General features: G+C 40.9%; 1 protein-coding gene across 2 annotated transcripts; it reads left to right on the forward strand.

Annotated features, from left to right (window-relative positions):
- The first annotated feature begins 6,668 nt into the window (after positions 1–6,668).
- Positions 6,669–19,223, forward strand: rb1cc1 (RB1-inducible coiled-coil 1). 2 transcript variants are annotated; one of them, XM_047588847.1, is made up of 23 exons: positions 6,669–7,009; positions 8,520–8,652; positions 8,759–8,885; positions 8,972–9,142; positions 9,252–9,454; positions 9,665–10,091; positions 10,182–10,352; positions 10,436–10,620; positions 10,743–10,929; positions 11,515–11,596; positions 11,700–11,764; positions 11,852–11,955; positions 12,166–12,292; positions 12,504–14,419; positions 14,570–14,756; positions 15,488–15,596; positions 15,811–16,111; positions 16,833–16,881; positions 16,980–17,027; positions 17,504–17,562; positions 17,795–17,922; positions 18,123–18,193; positions 18,318–19,223. In XM_047588847.1, exons 2-23 carry the CDS (start codon positions 8,582–8,584, stop codon positions 18,393–18,395), a joined length of 4,866 nt encoding a protein of 1,621 aa, XP_047444803.1. In that variant the 5' UTR covers positions 6,669–7,009; positions 8,520–8,581; the 3' UTR covers positions 18,396–19,223. The 2 variants fall into 2 exon arrangements, with proteins under 2 accessions (XP_047444803.1, XP_047444804.1); XM_047588848.1 differs by lacking the exon at positions 16,980–17,027.
- The last annotated feature ends 1,318 nt before the right edge of the window (positions 19,224–20,541 follow it).

The raw sequence follows: 20,541 nt of genomic DNA on the forward strand, positions 1-20,541 counted from the left end.
TAATACACAGTGAAATAATCATTTTTTATTCCACCCCGCGGTGTAACCGCTGAAAGAACGGCCTCGTACTCTAATCGCCATTTCGGCTCAGATAGTTTCACGTTTTGGAAATAAAATACATAAATGCAAGCCAAACGGGTCGTGTACTCATTGTGCTGCTTGTGGGCCCGCGTTGTTGCCTGTTTATCTAATTGTGTTTATCTGACTCATTATGTAACCAGACCTGACTGCAGAGATGATAATGCACATCAGTGAACAGCTGCAACATGACACATAAGTCCTTGTCGTACAGCAGAATCCCGTCTGAGCATTAATGAGGGTATTTATGTTTTTTTTTTAAGATTGTGATCATTATTCTTAATTTTATGATGTTTCTCCAAGAAAACAACTGGCTTGCAACTACATCCTCGCATGGCGTTTGTCAACCAGACAAACCAAATTTGGTGAATCCTTCAACAGATGTTGTTTTTAACAGAAACTAGTATCATCCTCTGGAATCTCACTGTATGTAACACGCCATCAAATTGTGAGGACAGCATACTGCACAGTGCACTGTATGTCTCGTGTGCTATCTTCAGCCTTCTGCCACCATCTGTTGACCACATTCGGAACTCCCCCTCTCTCCAGAACACATTACTATGCACATCCTGTTGCACTCCATTTTGGTGCAAACGACATTTACAGCAACAATGATTGTTTAATCTGCTGTGAGGCTTTTGTCACTCTCCGGTTCATTTCATGGCAACGCTCCCTTTGCACATTATCATAATGACGACAATTACCTGCCCCACTCGTGGGTGAGCACTTCTGATAAATATAAAGCAGCGGGAAGCTACAAGTTAAATTCGGTGAATCCGGAAACAAATTCTTGTTCGGATACGTTGCTGACTCTGCAGTGAGTTCTCACTTCTGATTACATGAACCGCGCGGTCGATTCTCTGGCTTTGACTGCGCTGACACGCGTTAATGTTGGTATTGCTGTATCTTTTAATCCGAGCAGTTTGCGTCATGAGGGATGCGACGCAGGACCGCCTGCAGGGCTTCCCTCGTTGGCAAATGGCTGACAGGACGTGCTGCTGTGGCAGTAACTACAGAACAGTATGGCTCAAGATTTCTATTAATTTCTAACTGTAATACACATCCGCCAGTCACGAGATTAAACCCACTGACAGGAGAAGTAAAACAATTCACCATCTTGTGACAGTTCAGTGTTCTGCTGGGAAACTTGCCTGGCATTCGTGTGGAGGTTACTTAGACATGTAACCAAACCCCATAGCAATGACGCACCTTGGTGGCAGCAGCCATCCTCAGCGGGATGCAGCCTGAAGCAGGCATGCACAGAAAATGATACAAGAACAATTCAAAAAACATGAAAAACAGCACAAGGTGTTGATCTGGCCTCCAAAATTACTAGATCCTAAACTGATCAAGTATCTGCAACAAGTCCAATTCACAGAGGCCCCTCCCCTCAGCCCATAGGACCCAAAGACCCCCACCAACAATATTCTGTTACCAGACGGCACAGGGCAACCTCAGAAGACCGATGTCCATGCTCTGATGAGTCATTTGTCTGGGAGGCACAAGAGAGACCTACTCAGTATTGGGAATGTGGTCATAATGTTAAGCCTGATCAGTGCATATCTGAATGCGTGGGCAATTTAAAATGAAATAGTCATCTCGAATATTTATTTTAGATAAAAGCGCACAGTCGATCGTCAGTGTGAGCACAAATGTGCAGAAACAGAAACAAAAGCTGAACAAAGACTCCGTTTTTAATATGGTTTAATTATTTAACACTTCTTCTTCTAATCTCCTTTCTTCTGAATAAATGCAATTTTCTGGGGAAAAAAAAAAAAAAAACTTTAAGTGTGTTCCACAGACATGCACAAGTTGAAATGATGAGCGTTATATCTCCCAGTTGACTAATTTGGATTTTTGCTCCAAATGATGTGCGGTGCCGCTGAGAGCTGCCCCAGTACAATGGAGGCTGTCATGAATACTGAGCAGCTGAACCGTACGTATGAAACCCTCTAAATTATTGATTTTCATTTTCACTTGCGGAGAAGAGGGCCAAATGCATTGCTTCCAGCTGAATCGCTCCCAAATTAATAATCACTTTTTGCCAGAACCTTCAGGTGTGTCTCCGGAAAGAAAAGACCTCAATATAAAAACCATTTGAGACGGAGCACAACCTGCACTTGAAATCTGATCCCATTTTTTACTGAAGAAGAGACGGAGCCACTCATAAACCATTGCACAGACAACACCGTGTAAAACATTCTCTGGGAAACTATCTTGCATACTAAAATAAATGAAGTTGTATTATTATTGATCATATGAAACGCCATCGATGCACATATGCAGCTGAGAGGTGTAATTGTCTTCCTGATCCAGGGAAATGCATAACATACATGTCCAGTTCTAGCTCTGCCATTTCACTTCCTGTTTATTTGGTATAAAGTCTTTACATACGTTTAATGGTAAGCAGTGACATTAAACTCCTAATACACATACAGCAATGTTAAATATATGTTGAAGATGTATGTAACTTATAGTTTGCATTTGTTTGCATGTATGTCTTGAAGTTGCCTCCCTAAAGCAAAACTATTGAACTCAAACCTCTGATTTAACCTTCATACGTATTTCTTTCTTGTTTTTTCTGTCTTTCTTTCTTTCTTTCTTTCTTTCTTTCTTTTTTTGTTGGTCACTTTCCATAATTCAATACACAGCATAACATCTTAATCATTGACCAAAAAAGGATTTATGCAGAAGCCCAAGGCTTATAGTATATGCCTACAATCAAGTTAAACTATTCAAAAAAATAAAAATAAAAAATATAAATCAATTACTACAACGTCCAAATTAAGATACTTTGAACTTGTTACTTATAATCTTCAGTCATCTTAAATTTCTTTTTGAAGATTGATCAACACACCTTCAGTTTATCACATAGTTCACTCCATGATTTCACACGAGAACTTTTTTTTTTCTACATTTGTTCTTGCTTTACACGTTTCATATTTGACTCAGGATGTCTGAATACGACTTGTAATTGTTTTCTTTGATGTGGAACAAAATGTTAATAAAATCTTTAAACTTTATACTTCCTTTCTTGTACGACGAGCTTACTTAAAAAAAATAATAAAAAATGGAGATGTCTTTTTAAAAGTCCGGAATAATGAAACTAAAGTAAATGGTCAGGACCAATTAAAGTGTCTAGGTGGTAGCTCGAGGCTTCATTAATAACTCAGTGTACGATTTAAAATGAGCTCTGTTCATTTCACAGATCCCAGAGCAAAGATATATAGCAGGCTTAACTGAGAAACTTTCTAAAGCTAATATTAATCCGACCTCATTTACTTTAACTTCAGTTACGAATGTCAGACAACCAGAAAGAGTTGTTTTGATTTCATTATCGATTCCTTTTCACTTGTCTTAAACTCACTTATTTCCTATGTACAAGTTGTTAAATAAAACTATTTTGTTTCTCTCACCAGGCTGTGCTTGAAGACATGGTTTAAAATAAAAATCTGTAATTACATGAACACAAATAGCACTGCACATTATAAACCCTTCAAACATGAACTGATGAGGTATAAAGGGTGGATTAAAATACATAACTTAATGAGGATAAATACATTTGTTTTTCCGGGTAACATCCGAAGCATTAACTAATTGCAGAATGGGAGAGACGACTCCTCATTCATGTTAGGGCACTCTTGGGTGCCATCCAGACAAATCCGTTTAAACTACCATCTACGGATATAAACCAGTGGAGTGCATAGAGCCACAGGCCTTGCTAAACACAGACCTCTCAGAGATTTGAGATAGCTGAGCCTGGAGCAGACCACTGACCTTGCTGGCAATTTTGGTGGAGCTGCTCAGTCTCTATCAATAGCTCAAGTTATTAAACCGAAAATACAGTTCAACCCAAATGAAACAAGGCTATCGGTTTGGAATACGCTTTATCGGCAAGAAAAATAAGTTGTTTCGTGACTTGTTGCAAATTGAATCTGTGTTGAATTGCTTGAATTGCAACGTACACTTACCAGGCATAACATTATGGCCACCTCTAATAATGTTATGCCTGATTGGTGTATTTAGGCTTTCTAAGTGTTATTTCTGTGTTGGCAGAATTGATTAAAAAAATGTTAAATTCTAATTATCAGCAATAAGCAGGGGGAAATTTGGGATGGCTAATTGATGCTATATCAAAAGCAGGGAATGTCTCATTATCGCATTTAGAAGTAATGCTTTTACCAAAGCAAGCATAGCGTTCTTTTGTATTTGATACTTTGACCTGAATTTAAAATTAAGTTCTGTGACCAATGAACATGCAAATCATTGAAATGTAGTTTGGGCTCCTGGCTTCCCTCTAACAATTAAAAAATAAATAAATAAATAAAATTGTTCCATGTGTGGTATTAGGTTAATTACTTACAAAGATGATTTGGAACCTTATAGGTTTTCTGACCAATTAATTCTTGGTTTAAGTTTACAATGACCTGCTGTGTGTGTATTCATACATAGCTCATGTAATATGCAAGACATTTCATTTCATTCTGTAAAAATACAAAGGCATGTTTGTCATCAACAAAAAATTTGCAAGCTGAGTTTATGAGTGTTAAATCACCCCTCAACAAGAATGCAGGGGATTTGATCCTCAAACCATCCGTTGGAGAGTTGCTTTATTTACACAGTTGAAATTGTTGCTGATTACACTCTGTGGTTATTTTCTTGAAGTGGTCACGGTGCACCACACAGGAGGTCAGTGTCGGTAAAACCAGAGACTTGCTTTTCCAAGGATTTTTACAGAAGGAAGTTTTCTTCATTGACTGCATATACCAGGTTTGCTTGAAAGAAATTATTGGGATACAGTGACCTCTAGGGGATGTTTGGCTTAAAAGCGCTGCAAACGTTGGGGAAAGTTTTAATAATGGGTAATGGGTAAACTACTTACACGAATTACTGTGCACTTTAGTTTGGTTCGTGTCTGTGCCAGTGATGTTGATTTACATTTTGAGAAAAATAAAATGTCAACAGCCTTCAATAAAATTTTATGAATATTGTGACTCATTGACAGTTATTATTAAATATTTGTGGCCCAATAGTTAATAAATGCAGAATATACATAGAAATCACATTTGATATAAGACTTTGATGATCTCATTATCCCTTATAAGCATACACTAAATTTAACACAGTAGATACTGGGAAGTATTACTATGATTGTGTCACTTTCATATAAACTTTATTATCTATTCTTGACTAGGTATTTTGTCTAATTTTAAAAGTATTCAGGTAAAGCTTTAAAAAAAAAATGGATGACTGACAGCAGACTATGTCAACTGACTGTGGTTTGTAATAATCACAAAACAGCAAAAATAAACAGCAGTATTGATTTTTATGTTCGATTTTAGAGGTGACAACACAAATTAAAGTTAACTGTTCAGGTGTGTTGATTATTATTATTATTATTATTATTATTATTATTAATGTTTACTCTTAATCAAGTCTTATGTTTTAATGCACTAAAATTATGCATCCTAAAGAATAAATGCAATATATTACATAAAGTTTATATAAGACATTATATAAGATATACATGAAGTTTTAAATCTTAACAGAATTCCACCGGACCTGGTGGCAATCCCCCAAACTACCTCTTCTCTGCAGCAAAATAGGATCATCCAAACACTGCAGCCTTACATTAACCACACCCCTTCTCATGTTGCAGCAAAACACTTCACAGCGGTTTTTTTTTCTGTAATTTTCCCAGAATACACCTGGAATGTACAGTGACGACCGCATGTACGGATGGGAATTTAGAGACTTGTTTAGGAGGCGATTTTTTTGAACCTGTTCAGAAGGGACGCTCATATTTATTCATTTCTCGATACTTTCTCGATCTCATATTGTCAGTATCACGTGCGTGACACAAAATAGAAGAACCAAAGAGTAAAACTACGATAATAAATAAGTGTTGCTACTTTCTCTGACTCTTAAAATCTACTTGATTTTCTGGTCAAAGCAATAACATGGAAAACCAAACGGTGAATTTATATTTTGAACAAATACATTAAAATACATACATAAAAAATTTTAAATCAACATTTTTGGTCATTTTTGAAGCAGGATCGAGAATCAAGAGTCTTTACTGTCATTATGAGAACAGAGACTCTCGGCTTAAAATGCACATATATAATAATATACAGACATTTAAATAAAACACTTTAAAAAAATAAATAAAAACACCCTTAGAAACAAAGAAATTATTAACGATTTCATTGTTAATAATTAGCTTGTTGAAGACTGTCTGATTGTATGTATTTTTTGTGTGTTTCATAATGTTGTCTTTTAAATGAGCCTGTCGAAGATGAATTTCTGTCACTCCTGACACAATAAAGTCTATCTATCTATCTATCTATCTATCTATCTATCTATCTATCTATCTATCTATCTATCTATCTATCTATCTATCTATCTGTGTGTAGCCAACTGGATTAATAAAAACATGTAACGTACATAAATATAAAAATGTTTACGTACATAAATAATAATTAGCCATAATGATCTAAGAGTATGACCGTGGTCTAGCTCGCTAATGAACCCCTGTGTTTTTAGTTTAGGTCGTTTTTTTTAGTTATCCCTGTTGAACGGATCGTCCGCTAACAACACATCACCAGATGACAACAACAAAACATCCAGAGCTACTGACAGGGTGTTTTAGCGTAGCTACCAGAGACAAACAACTGCTGGGTTTGTCCGTGTGTGACACCATCGCGGCTGAAGTTCGCCAAATTAAACTTTTATTTATCAGGAATATGTTGGATCTGCGCCACTAATTATGGTTGTCAGCCATTGCAGTCTGGTTTAGTCCAGCTACCGTTAGCTAAGCTAGCTCTATGTATGCCAAGCTAAAACGGGTTAGCTAGCTAGCTTGGGTGCTAGCCTGGTAGCTAGCCAGCGAAGACCGAGACCGAGACCAGGGAGATGGTGGCAAAGTGAGGTAAGACCACAGAGATCGTTTACTCTCTTAATCCTACGCGAGGCCTCATTTTTTAGAGCGATGTCCACACAAACAAGCCACGTTAAGCGTTTGGGCCGATCTCGTTACATTAGTCGGATTAATCGACGGTACAGACTACAGTCCTTCCCCAGCCTGACAGCTGTTCTAGCTGATAGCCACTTAGCCAGTTAGCGCAGTCCGAGGGTTATTATTCTTTGACACTACAGTTATGACTAACTGGAGGCCTCGACGTTCATAATAACAAATGCTTCGTGTTAATCTTAAAACCTACCGAGCTGGAGTAACACCGGGTGACAGGGGGCCTGTAGACGTACTCACCGTTTACGTTGTTATTAAATGTAATTAGCAAACCAGCGTCCACAGTCTCAAGCTGTTTTATCTCCACTTGGTTGTTTTTAACCTGACATGGCATTTGACCGTGTGAAGCCTCCAGTCCCAACTACAGCGACCACTTTGACCTGTCTGCGTCTTCTGGCAGTTTTGAGATCGTTTTTAATCGACTGCTCGGATATATCGAAAAACTTGTAATAGCTTAAACTAACGACAGAATGACTCAGCGTATAAGGTGGTTATTCATTAAACATGGGGAGCTTAACAAGTTCAGGTAAAAAAAAAAAAAAAATAATAATAATAGCTCAATGTTAAAGTTGGTGATATAAATCAGGTGTCTCAAGTCATTTTAGTACGGGAGCCACATACAGCCCCAACTTGACTTCCAATGTAACCTATGAGTAACCTCAACTCTGTTTTTTTACCCCATTTGTTTACATTCAATAAACTGTCCTTTAAGAAATGAAATAAGAAAATAAGTGTATTTTTGCATATTAATGACTACTGTTTAGTTCTGGGTCTTCTCTAAATAACAGTAGAGAAATTAGGGCTAAATGTTATTGCAGTCTTCAGTGCAATTTTCGCACTATGCAATTCATGTGTCATATTAGATCCTCTGGCGGAGCCGCTTTTGGCCCCCGGACTGTATGTTTGACACCCGAGATATAAATCTAAAGATGTATAGAAGCACATTTTTTTGGTATCTTCACACCTTTGTATAGCACTTTTTACAGATAAAAAAAAAAAAAATCACAAAGTGCTTAACAATAAAAGAAGCACACAAAATAACAGCAAATAAAAATGAAATAGAAATAAAATCAGTAGAAGTAAAACAGTCAATAAAAGCATTACTTAAAACAATAAGGCAAAGAATAATCAACACAAAAAACAATAAAAGACAGAAAACAAAAAAAAATAGGTGAAGACAGTTATTCAGTCAAAACCCTGACTAAATAATAATGTTTTCAGCTGTTTTGTAAACACATCTTAGGAGTCTTTGGATCTCATAGATGTGGGTGAGCAACGGCAGCAAATTACACCAGAGATGATTGAGAGGCTTTGTGACTCCAAGTAAATGTCCACGTCTCCTCTAATTACAACTTACTTAATGGTGCCATTTAATTATAGCTATGATATTCACCTTTGTCTTTTCTCGCAGGGTGGTGGTGAGTGACTAAATGAACAAGAAAGGCACCTGCAAGGAACTCTGGGAGATTCAACATGAAGTTGTATGTGTTCCAGGTCAACAATGGCAGCACATTGACATTTGACACTGACCTTGCTGTCCAAACGTAAGACACTGACATTTAACCAGTATTAATCACAAACAGCAGTAGCAGTACGCCCTGTTCATTGTGACCTGAGCAAACATATATTTTGTTTTGGTTTTTGCTTTAGTGTCCTGGAGCTTAAACATGCCATCCAAGCCAAATATAAGATTGCAACTCAACATCAAGTCCTTGTTGTCAATGGAGGGGAATGTATGGCTGCGGAGAGACGAGTCTGCAGCTACAGTGCTGGCACTGTGAGTTTGTAGAAATTTTCCTTGAACTTATACAGGTTGAATACATATAATTTTCTGCATACTGACATCACTCTTTTGACCTTTAGGAAACCAACCCCATATTCCTGTTCAACAAAGAGATGATCTTGTGTGACCGAGATCCAACGATCCCCAAAACCACCTTCTCGATTGAGAGTGAGATTCAAGTCAAGGTGGAGGAGTCTCTGCTGATGCCAGCTGTATTTCACACCGTTGCCTCACGAACACAACTTGCTCTGGTAAGTATATATATATATATTCTGCTCAAATATACTATTAAATGATGTACATCTCTTTGTGTAAAAGTACTGTATAACTCATAACTCGTTCTGGAATATTTTTCTCCAGGAAATGTTTGAAGTTGCCAACAAACTTTGCTCTTTCTGTGAGCGTTTGGTTCATGATGAACACCTTCAACACCAAGGCTGGGCTGCTATTATGGCTAATCTGGATGACTGCACTCTGTCTTATCAGAAGTTGCTCATGAAGTTCAACTCCGCATACACAAATTATCAAAATGACTTGGAAGAAATCAAGGTGAAACTTTCGAAGTAAGTGTCGTCTCCAAGGATGTGATATATACAACACTTTCCTTATTTCAACAGGTTTGATTCGAACATGTAAACTACTGTAATAAATGATGTCTTTACTGTTATTGACATTTTATATAACTAAATTATGTTAAAATAGAAAAAAATTGCTAGAAGTGATATATTTCTGAGATATAAGAGAATAAACATCACCTCTTGTTATGAATGCAGGTTAGGGACGGCGGTTTCTGTAATGGCAAGGATACCGCTGCTAGAATGTTTGACAAGACACAGTTACCGAGAGAGCATGGAGAAATCCAGTTCAACCCCAGAGAAGGATTCAGACGAGACTGAAGAAGAAAAATCCACTGACTCTGTGCGCTGCACTTCCGAAGTAAAGGAGCCTTCCAAGTTATCTGGATCCTTCTCTGCTTCGGGGACGGCCACACGCGAGCCAGCCGGAGACCAGGAAACCAACGAGATGACTGACAGCGGTGGGCTGAGGGCTGCGCTATTAGACGACGACGACGACGACGACACTCCAGATCTCGCTAACCTGGCCTCGTTCAACGTAACACTATTAGACTGGATCAACGTCCAAGACAGACCCAACGACGTGGAGTCGGTTGTGAGGAAATGCTTTGACTCCATCAACAGGGTAAGTCATTGATGAATGAATGGACGTGTCAGTAGCGTTCTAAATCGTGGGGGGGAGGAAATTACTTCATCGAGACGTTGTGTCTTTCAGCTTGACCCGCGGATCATTCAGCCATTCCTGGCCGATTGCCGTGACACAATTGCCAAGCTGGATAATCAGAACATGAAGGCCATCAAGGGGCTTGAGGACAGGTTGTACGCTCTAGACCAAATGATCGCAAGCTGCAAGAAGTTGGTGAATGAGCAGAAAGAACTCGCTCAGGTACGTAGAGACGAACGCAGCTAAATTCCCCCTCTCCGTCAGCGGTGGTTTTCTGAATTACGCTAACTTGTGATCGCCTGCAGGGATTTTTGGCCAATCAGAAGCGGGCTGAAAACCTGAAGGATACGTCTGTTCTGCCTGACTTGTGTCTGAGTCACACCAACCAGCTGATGATCATGCTGAACAACCACAGGAAGCTGCTAGACATCAAAAAGAAGTGCACCACTGCCAAACAAGAACTTGCAAACAACCTTCAAGTCAGACTCAAGTAAATATGAAAATCCCTTCTTTCCTAATATGTAGTGCTTGTTCTTTCAGGCTCACTGTTTTTAAAAACCCATTTAATAATAATCTAATGTAAGAGAATCATGCTTGCGACTGTGATTTTAGATGGTGCTGCTACGTGATGCTTCACGCAGACCAGGATGGGGAGAAGCTTCAGGCTCTACTGAGACTTCTCACAGAGCTAATGGAAAGAGTGCGGGTGGTTGAGGCCCTCAGTACCGTGCCCCAGATGTACTGCTTGGCAGTCGTGGAAGTCGTCAGGAGAAAAATGTTTATGCGACACTACAGAGAGGTCAGTGCTAAATGTCGTCGTTGCACTTGTGTGTTTAACAGGATATTGGATGGAAACCGTCTCCATAATTTGTTTGCCGGGGGTTAATAGCTAAGTCCGTTTGTCGTTTTTGCGTTTTGGGCGGTTTGACCCATTTTGCAGGCAAGTGAAGGACTGTGAGTGTGACAGAGTTTTGGGCTTTTAGTGGCTGCACTCAGTGCTGCACAACAACTCAAAAACTTTGAATCTTGGAGGCCTGTGCATTTGTCAACTGATAATGAGCGCAGTGCTTCCCTTTTTGCTGTATCTAAATGCGCACTAAGAATAGGGAAAGGCAGGAGCTATAATAACTGAATTTATTTTAATCTCAGATTTCCTTCTTAAGCTGATTTGGTTTTTTGACAACAGTTGTTGGAACGAGCTAATCCTCTTACGTTACTTTGCATTTTGTTTTTCTTTTCTAACAAAGTCTGTAATAGTTTACCCCCTAGAAACTGGATCTTTCCTTCAAAAACTAAAGTAATCAATGTTGCTTTTGACGCCAGGATGATTATTACTTTTTGGGTACGGATTTATGTAAAAGTCTTTAATTGTTCGTCTTTCCAGTGGGCGTACGCGCTCGTGAAGGATGGGAAACGATTGTACGAGGCAGAGAAGTTCAAAAGGGAATCCTTTGGGAAACTCTTCAGTAAGTGTCTTTTCAAAGAACTGACACATTGGAGTGACTGTAGTGGGAAAAAATGTGTTTTTGGATATCAGAGGTTTGACCTATTTACTCCTTGGATTTCCAGGAAAGTCTTTCCTCCGAAACCGATTGTTCAGAGGACTTGATTCATGGCCTCCAACATCATTTTGTGTAAGTACTAACTGAGTTCTATTATCGTACATCTCGACATTTTCACACAATTTTAAGCCCATTTTCTTCTGTGCTTATTCGTCACAGACACGTAAGCCCAGAAGGTTTGACGATGAACTTCCTGACATCTCACTTGACGACCTGCAGTACTTGAAATCTTGTTGTCCTTTAGAAGTGCAGCCTTTTCTTATGTGAGTCGCTGTCCTTGGTTATTGTATAAAATCTTTTTTCTAAAATAAATGAACAGCTATACTTTTCGAGGTGTGAAAACTGGCTTGAAACCAAGTCGTTGTGTAGTGCCGAGTTCAAAACCTCTGCCACAGTTTGCTCGTACAAAAAAAAAAGAGTTATTCATTTTTTTCTAATCTTGTCCTTGTGCTCCTGATAACACCTTTTTGCAGGGTTCCCACCATGTGTGACTTTGAGCCTTTAAATTACCACATAGAGACGCTTCAGCAGCTGGTCCAGGCTGCACAGAGTGTGGACGAGATGTCTCAAACCATCACTGACTTGCTCAGTGAACAAAGGGTAATGTACCACCTTTTATTTACACACTTCTGTGCAACCGTTGCTTAAAATGAAAACTTTCAATTAAACGCAAGTAACCCTGAGTTGTCAACTTCACTTTCTTCTCATTTGTCTGCTTTGTGTTGCGTTTTGCAGAAAGTTCTAAACTTTGTTCTTGAAACTGATCTGTTCTCATGCTCTTGGATGCTCTTCGTCTATTATGTTTTTCTAGGCGTCTTACAGTCAGAGTGCCCAGAGATCGGCTGTATTGACGCCGCAGTCTGAAAGCAAGCACGGGGCCACAACGCCGCTGTCCTCCAAAACGCCACCCTCTCTTAGTCTTCAGGGACCCAGCTGCCAGCCCATACATGTTCCCGTCCCGGCTCCTCTCGAGGACCTATCTCCGGACAGCATCGACGCGCAAACCTTTGACTTTGAAACCATCGGCCACCCGAACATGGACCCGGTCCTGCAGCAGGGATCCCTCGACTTGGACTCTCTAGCCGAGAGCCCCGAGTCTGACTTCATGTCTGCTGTCAACGAATTTGTGATCGAAGAGAACCTGACCTCTCCGAACCCCATCAGTGACCCTACAAGCCCCGAAATGATGGTGGAGTCCTTGTACTCGTCAGTCATCAACGCCATCGACAACAAGCGAATGCAGGACACCACGATACTGGAGAGGGAGAACTCGAGGGTCGCTGCTCTCAAGCAAGTGATTGAGAGATATCGATGTGCCGCAGAGGAGTCCCACGCCAACTTTCGAAGTGTAAAGGACGACCTCTGTCACTTGAGAGGGCTGGTGTTGAAAGAACAGCAAGACTTTGGCTTCGTTCTGCGCAGTATGAGCGCGGAGGTGCGCAGCATTGTGGATAACATCTGCCAGACCCACGCGCTGGAGCTGAAAGAGCAGCATCAAAGCGAACTTCTAGCTCTTCGCCAGGAGCTCGAGAAGCAGGTTGAGACACTAATGGAGGAAAACCAAGTAAATCAGAACATTGTCAGGGACGTCCAGCGGGCGATGCTGGAGCTGGAGGGACTCATGGAGCGCAAAGAGAAAGAACTCACTCAACTCGAGCATGAGAAAGAGCGGTGGGTTGAGGCGGAGGGTGATCTGACTGAGCGGATCAAAAACCTGGAGCAGGCAAACAGCGATCAAACCGAGGAGATCAAGAAGGTCTCGGCCTCCAGAGACTCTCTGACCAGCCAGCTCGAGAATCTGCACTTTGAGATCGAACGCAGTCAGCAGAAGATTCGGCAGGAGTTGGAAGGCGCTGCGCAGTCCCATTTAAAGGAGCTGGAGGACAGAATGAGGCAGGAACACAAGGAAGAATTTGAGACCTTAACAAAGGAGAACGAGGAGGCCCTGGAACACCTCGCCGCCGAAAACAGTGCAAAATTAAGCGAGGCGGCTGATCGCCACGCCGCCGCCGCGAGAGAGAAGGACAAACAAGTGAAGGACTTGGAGGCTCGCGCCACCGAGCTCGCGGAACTCCGCTGCAAACTAGAGGTGGAGCTGGCCCTCAAGGAGTCGGAGACGGAAGAGGTGCGGCTTTTGTTCGAGGAGGCCAAGGCGCAGCAGGCGGAGGCCGTGAAGTCCCAGGTAGAGGTCGAGACGAAGGCCCTCCGCGAAGAGCTGGCGGAAGTCACGAAACAACTTCAGGTAAAAAACGAGGAGTATGAAGTGGACCTGGCGGAGCTGAGGACTCTCATGAGGATCGAGAAAGACCACTGCATCTCGGAGCTGGTGGACCGGCACGAGGAGGAGACGATTTTGTTGAGCAACAAGCTCTCTTTCCTGCAGCAGCAGGCCCAGGACGCCGAGAGGAACCACGCCGAGCAGCAGCAGAAACTTAGGGAGGAATTAGATCAGCGAGTGGCCGCTCTGAGCGAAGAAAAGGAAAAGCAGTTGAGGGGTTTCCAAGATCTGGAGCGGGAGTTGAGGGCTATTATCGGTGACTTGCAGGCAGAAAATGACCTGCTCTCCAAAAAACTAGAGCAGGACAAACAGGCAGAGAAAGAAGAGGCCACTAATGTCACACCACCAGATGCCTTTAAAGAGCTGGAGAAGCAGAAGGATGAGATGGAGAAGAGACTTTTAGACAAAATTAGGCAACTTGAGAATGAGCTTCAGGAGAGACAAAAAAGGTGAGCGTTCAGTCCTCTTAAACGCAACACTCGACTTTTGCTTTCTGGGCTTTCCTTGTTATTAAATCAGCTTGCATTAAAACAAAAAATGTCTGCTAACGTACACGTAATTTCGTCCGTCAGAATTGAAATTTACTGCGTTCCTTTCAGTGACGAGGGCTTGCCGCTGCACGCTGAGGGGCGCGCAGATGCAGGAGCACCTCTGTCTCTGGACTCGGCGATGCAGGAGCGCCTGCAGCAGGAGAGGGACTCCCTGCAGACGCAGATAGAGCTCCTGGAGAAGAAGAAGAACGAGGAGATACAGAACCTCAAGACGTCTCTAATCGCGGAGCAGCAGGTTTGTGTTTAAGCTGCAGAGGGGCTGTTTCTGTGGCGCTGAGCTTCAGTCATAACCGCACCTCCGTTTAATACCACTGTAAGAAAGTATAAGGTAATAACTAGAAGTATATCAGGATAAGAAAATGCGGTTTATCAGCATCCTTTAAGAGAGTTGTCTGTGTACCTAATAATCTGGCATATATTAAGAATGGTAAAGTGAGTCACCATTTTCCATTGTAATGAAACTCACTGCAGCAGGAGGAAATGTTTCATTTGTAATAGTTATTGACCTTTCCTCAGCCATTTGGATTTAAGGTTGAGACAAATCTTTTTAATTAGTTTGCCCAGCAAATCCATTTTTCTGTGCTGGAACTAATTTCTGTCTGGGCTGCTTACATTTGCAGCAAAAAAAAAAAGACTTTCACGTCTTCACTCTGTTGAATGGTGCTTTATGCGGTGTGTCTTCATTACTTTAGGGCACATCCGGCTACGTGATTCCAGTGCATTATTATTATCATTATTATAATGGGGGCGCTGTGGCGAGTGGTTAGAAAAGCCGCCCCCCGTGTCCATGTTTGAGGTTCTGCGAGCCCTTCACCCTGAAGTTGCTCCCCAAGTGTCTACACACTATTGTGAGAAGGAATGGACAGACAAAATGCAGAGAATTTCCCCCATGAGGGATCAATAGGAGAATAATTCTAATTCTGTAAACGTGCTCATAAACATTACGAACGCCGTTTGTTTGTCCAGACAAATTTCAACACCGTTCTGACCCGAGAGAAGCTGAAGAAGGAGCAGATCATCAATGATCTCACGGAGAAGCTGCGGAGCGTCACACAACAGCAGGAGAAGGACAAAGGTGAGCGCTGTGCTGAACGCGCTGAGTGCACTGTGGAGGGTGTGATCATCAGAGGATGATGGAACGAGCCATGGGTGAAAATTGCATTTTGAAGTTGCTCATGTTAAAAAAAATATTTAAAAAAAAAAAAATGAATGAATACATGAATAAAATAAAACCGGATGCGAATGTAGTGCTGCCAATAACAATCGTATCATTCACATTGTCGTTGCAGCTCTGATAGAGACGCTGTCCGAGGACCGGGCCAGCGTGATGCAGGAAAAGAAACACTTGGAAGAAGAGCTGAACCGCCTGCGCAGCACTGCGCTGGTCTCCTCCGCCTTCTTCACCCCCAACCCTTCAGCTCAAGAGGTCACAGCAGAAGCAGCAGCAGCAGCAGCAGCTAGAGCTCTGCCCATGGCCGGGGCTTGTTCATCTGAGCTGCTGAGTGATACTGACAGACTGGCCTCCGTGGCGACGATTCAAGACGACGAACACGTCGATTCAGCAGTGGAAGCCAGCATGGTGACCGTCCAGTAAGCAACCGCCCTACGCAATAAACGTGGTGTGACGCATGTCCTGACGACTGTGATTTCGTATGATAAAACTTTTCCCCAGTCGCCTTATTTTTGAACCGAGAACAAGAGTCCTATTTAGCAATACATGACATTCTAATCTTGTCAGTCAGTCTGTGAATTTTACAAAAGACCTACAGTGGAGCTGAAGTCTAATTCAGATTCCGCAGCTCAAGTCGAACTTTGGATTTAATCATTTGTACGCGAGGACGTACCGGTGCGAGCTGCTAGAGGTTTGAGTGTGTGAAACCCTGACAGGCAAGAGAAACGATTCCAATTTCTTTACGCTCCCATTACAACGATACTCGGATTTTGCTTTCTCAGCATCTTAATCTTAAACTCCATACAAAGCAAAGCTGACCTGAAGGAGGCCGCATTTCCGTGCGGTTAGTTACAGCTCTTGGAATAGATTGTCAGCGACAGAAACAAACCTTTTGCGTTATTGAAGAAGAATCTCAAGAGGCCTTTGTGTAAACTATCCAAAAATGGAAGGACAGGAGAAGGAAGGCAGGCAGGCAGGCAGGCAGGCAGGCAGGCAGTGTAAGTTTCTCTTCCGTTGCTATTAGATTATCAGTCATGATGAGACTAAATGTGATCAGGTTGTGTTAACATTTTAATACATATCACTAATATGTTCATACCCATGCATACAATTGACACCTTTTCATGTTTTGTGTCGCAGTGATAATATGATGTCAGAGGAGAAACAGCGGATAATCTTACTCGAGAGGGTAAATATACGTACTACACATACGTCATTGCATTTGACAGCACAGACAACTATTCTTTTCTATGTCTCTATGTGTTTAATCCATCTAATATGTTGCAGACTTTACACATGAAGGAAGAAGAAAACAAGCGCCTCAGTCAAAGACTGGTCAGTTTATTATCCTCATCATCACAGTGAGCTATGTAGCACTCGCTCCACTAGGTGGCAGTAGCATCAAAGACTAAAAATCCTGACCCAGGAGGCCAAAGAGCTCAGTGAAGGAAAATGCCTTTTATGATGAGTGTCATTACAGTGTGTAAAGTGATGAATTTTAGCGACACACAATCGTTTGTATTAATACATGCTTGTCATTTAATCTTTTAAAAGTTGTTCTATTCGATTGTGATACTCGGTAATGCGCGGCTTAGATTAGATTTTATTTTTATGCCGTCACTAGGTAAAAGTAATAATTCTAATGACCAGATTTATTTCTTTTCTCTTTTTTTTCCCCCTTTTCCTTCTTGCCTGGTCAGACAAATGTTTAAATAAGTCCCCTGGAAAGTCAGTAGTACTGTAGTAGTCAGTATTGTTGTAACTCTTTTTGTGTGACATTAATAATGTTGCGCTGATCCTTTTCTTCGCAGATGTCTCAGAGCATGTCGTCTATGTCGTCACGGCATTCAGACAAAATCGCTATCAGAGAGTAAGTGAATAAAAAAAAAAAAAACTCATGGCCTTAGCGTGTCCTAGCTGATGTGATTTTTTTTTTATAGCGTTTGTGTTGGCAGCTAAAACTCTGACCATCATTACCTGCAGTATAATTATACACATTATTACATAATTACCATTAATGTGTTGTCTTTTCTGTCCTCAGTTTGCAGAACTCGGTGCCACCGTGGCTTTATCTCTGTGTCTCTCTTTTTTTTATGTTTCAGTTTCCAGGTAGGCGATTTGGTTCTAATCATCCTGGATGAAAGGCACGACAACTACGTGCTGTTCACCGTCGGTCCCACCCTCTACTTCCTCCACTCAGAGTCTCTCACTGCACTGGACCTCAAACCAGGTCAGCTTCTCCCAGACCCCTTCACATCATTATGAGAACTGTAATTATTTACTAATAAATAAAAGAGCGATTTTGTGTCAGGAACGTCCGATGCCGTGTGCACATGTGTTTTCTTTTTTATTTCTTTTGTGAGCGTTGTGTTGCACATACAGGTATTCATTCATTGACTGTTTAACGAGTGGATGTGTTTTGTCGCTCAGCATCAGGGACCTCAAGACGGCCGTGGGTTCTTGGAAAGGTGATGGAGAAGGAATATTGCCAGGCAAAAAAGGTACCGCATAACGTATATCTAGTCGTGATTTCACGGTCCGATTCGTTGGCCACGTCGGTATCAGTGAGGTTGTCATGTCAACGGTCTTTTATTTATTTCTCACAAATCTCTTTTTCTCCTCCAGGCCCAGAACAGGTTCAAGGTTCCTTTAGGAACCAAGTTCTACAGAGTGAAAGCTGTTCCATGGAACAGAAAAGTATAATAGCCAAGTAATGAGCTAAAAATGTATATTTATATTGTTTAATTTTTGAACAGAAATTTCACATCATAATTCATGACTTGAATCATGGAATGAAGATCGTCATCATTTTTTTTTTTTTTTTGTTCCTCTTCTTTTCAATTCAAAATCCCACCTGCTATCACATTTTTTGTTTTTCTTTTTAACCCGGGTTTGTTATTGTGGACCAAATGCTAATAACCTTATTAGGGCATCGCCCTATACACTGTGGCATTACGCCATTTGACCTGTGTGTGAAATTGAGCAAAATTTGGATGTTAAATATTAGTTCTCATTATCAGCATTTGTCCTTCTGTGGAAAATACTGTGTCATTATCAACATGATTAAATAAAAATATACATTTATTATAAATGTTTATGGAGGAATGTTCATGGCATGCATATTGATATATTTTCTTTGATTTACTTATCCAGATAAATGTCGTAGTTGGAAATGTAGTTAATGCTGTTTGTTACTCACAAAGCAGTATGGCCCTCTGTCGATACTGAACTGTACATTACGACTGACTGGCGGAGGCGGTCGTCTTTGCAATCCTTGAAATGCACTTTCAAAAAAAAACGATGCTTTTGTTGATTTGAAAAGGGAAGTTGACTGAGCTGTCAGAACTAAGTAAATATATCAGCACAAACTTCTCACTATCATAGAATATTGACATGTAGAAAGGAAAACTTTGTGGCCGTGTTTCATTATCGGGAGACATTGTATATTACCCATTAAATCACATGTAACAATAAATGACTGTATTGTAAAAGATAGAGTTTTGAAACAATAAAGGATTGATCCCAAATGCATATTCGATGTCTAATTATTATTATTATGTCATATCTTGGAATTGTATTTTCAGATATGATTGTATTAATTGTTTATTATATAAACTGTGAACGATGCGCCCTTTAATATTTATTAGAATTTTTTATTGATTTATTGCGTTTTTTTGCACCGAGTTTGACCAAGACGTGTTCACCTGTTTCAAATGAGGAATTCTCTTCATTTAAAAAAAACAAACAAAAAAAAAACATTTATTCTAGCTATTTAGTATTAAATATAGACAGCAGAAACACATCAAGCAATTAGTCTTAATAATGATACTTCAAGAATTTTCTGGTTATTCAGAAGTCAACGTGGAGCAGCACAGTATAGTGTATTCATTTGATTTAGCGTTCTTGCTTTTGTGGAAACATTAATGTTGGCACGCTGCTGCAGGAAACAGACTTCAAAAAGGCTTCATATCGGGGCCCAAGAACGACGCGGCCCTCATGGAGAAGGAAGCCCACCAACATCACTTTCCCAGTTCACAGCGGGGAGCATAGCAGCTCTCCGCCGAGCACTCTCTACCATGTGGGTCTAGGGGTGTTTTAACAATGTTTAGCTCTATTTTCTCCATTTAGCATAAGCCTGTTGTCACATTTGGATGGCTCCTTCATAAATTGATGGTGTGATTCCTACAATTTCGGGACAGGCCTGAATGACAAAATATGCAACACAACATTCGATACCGAGGTGGCTGGCAAGCACCAACCATGTGCACTGGACAGGCTCTTAGTGTAAATGTTTACAACCCCCCACTGAGCTCAGTGCTGCTGGGAGTCACTCTCATCAGGCTGAATGGGATTTAACGTTGCCATGCGTAGTCTCTTGCTAGTTCCACCATTAAAACTGCCTCTGACTTGCTGTCAGACTTTCTTTTCTGTGACGCATGGCTACTTGTTTCCGGCGCTCGGCCGTCGAAGCCGCCTGACGTTGATGTATGGCGATGATATTTAATTTAACACGTTACATGTTGCAGTCCCATATGAAAGACTGATGTGTGATATGTAACATTAGTGTTTACTGAGTGAACACGTTAAAATGTGTATTACAAGAAGGAAAGGAAAAAAAATGCAAGTATTTTAATGCATGAATATAGTAAAAACGTAGTTCTATAAAAAGAAACAATAGTGATTTTTCAAGTTGGAAGATTGTAAGGTTGAGCTTCTCTTAAAGCATGATAGGGTTTCACAGATAAATAAAAAAAAATCATCTTGCAACTCTCAAACGGACATTAATCAAATTAAATATAAATGTGTGAACCCCTCAGAATAACAGCATACTCCCTTACTGACCCTTCCT

Source organism: Mugil cephalus, chromosome 7 (assembly GCF_022458985.1).
Source record: "Mugil cephalus isolate CIBA_MC_2020 chromosome 7, CIBA_Mcephalus_1.1, whole genome shotgun sequence".
In the NCBI taxonomy this organism is placed as follows: domain Eukaryota; kingdom Metazoa; phylum Chordata; class Actinopteri; order Mugiliformes; family Mugilidae; genus Mugil; species Mugil cephalus.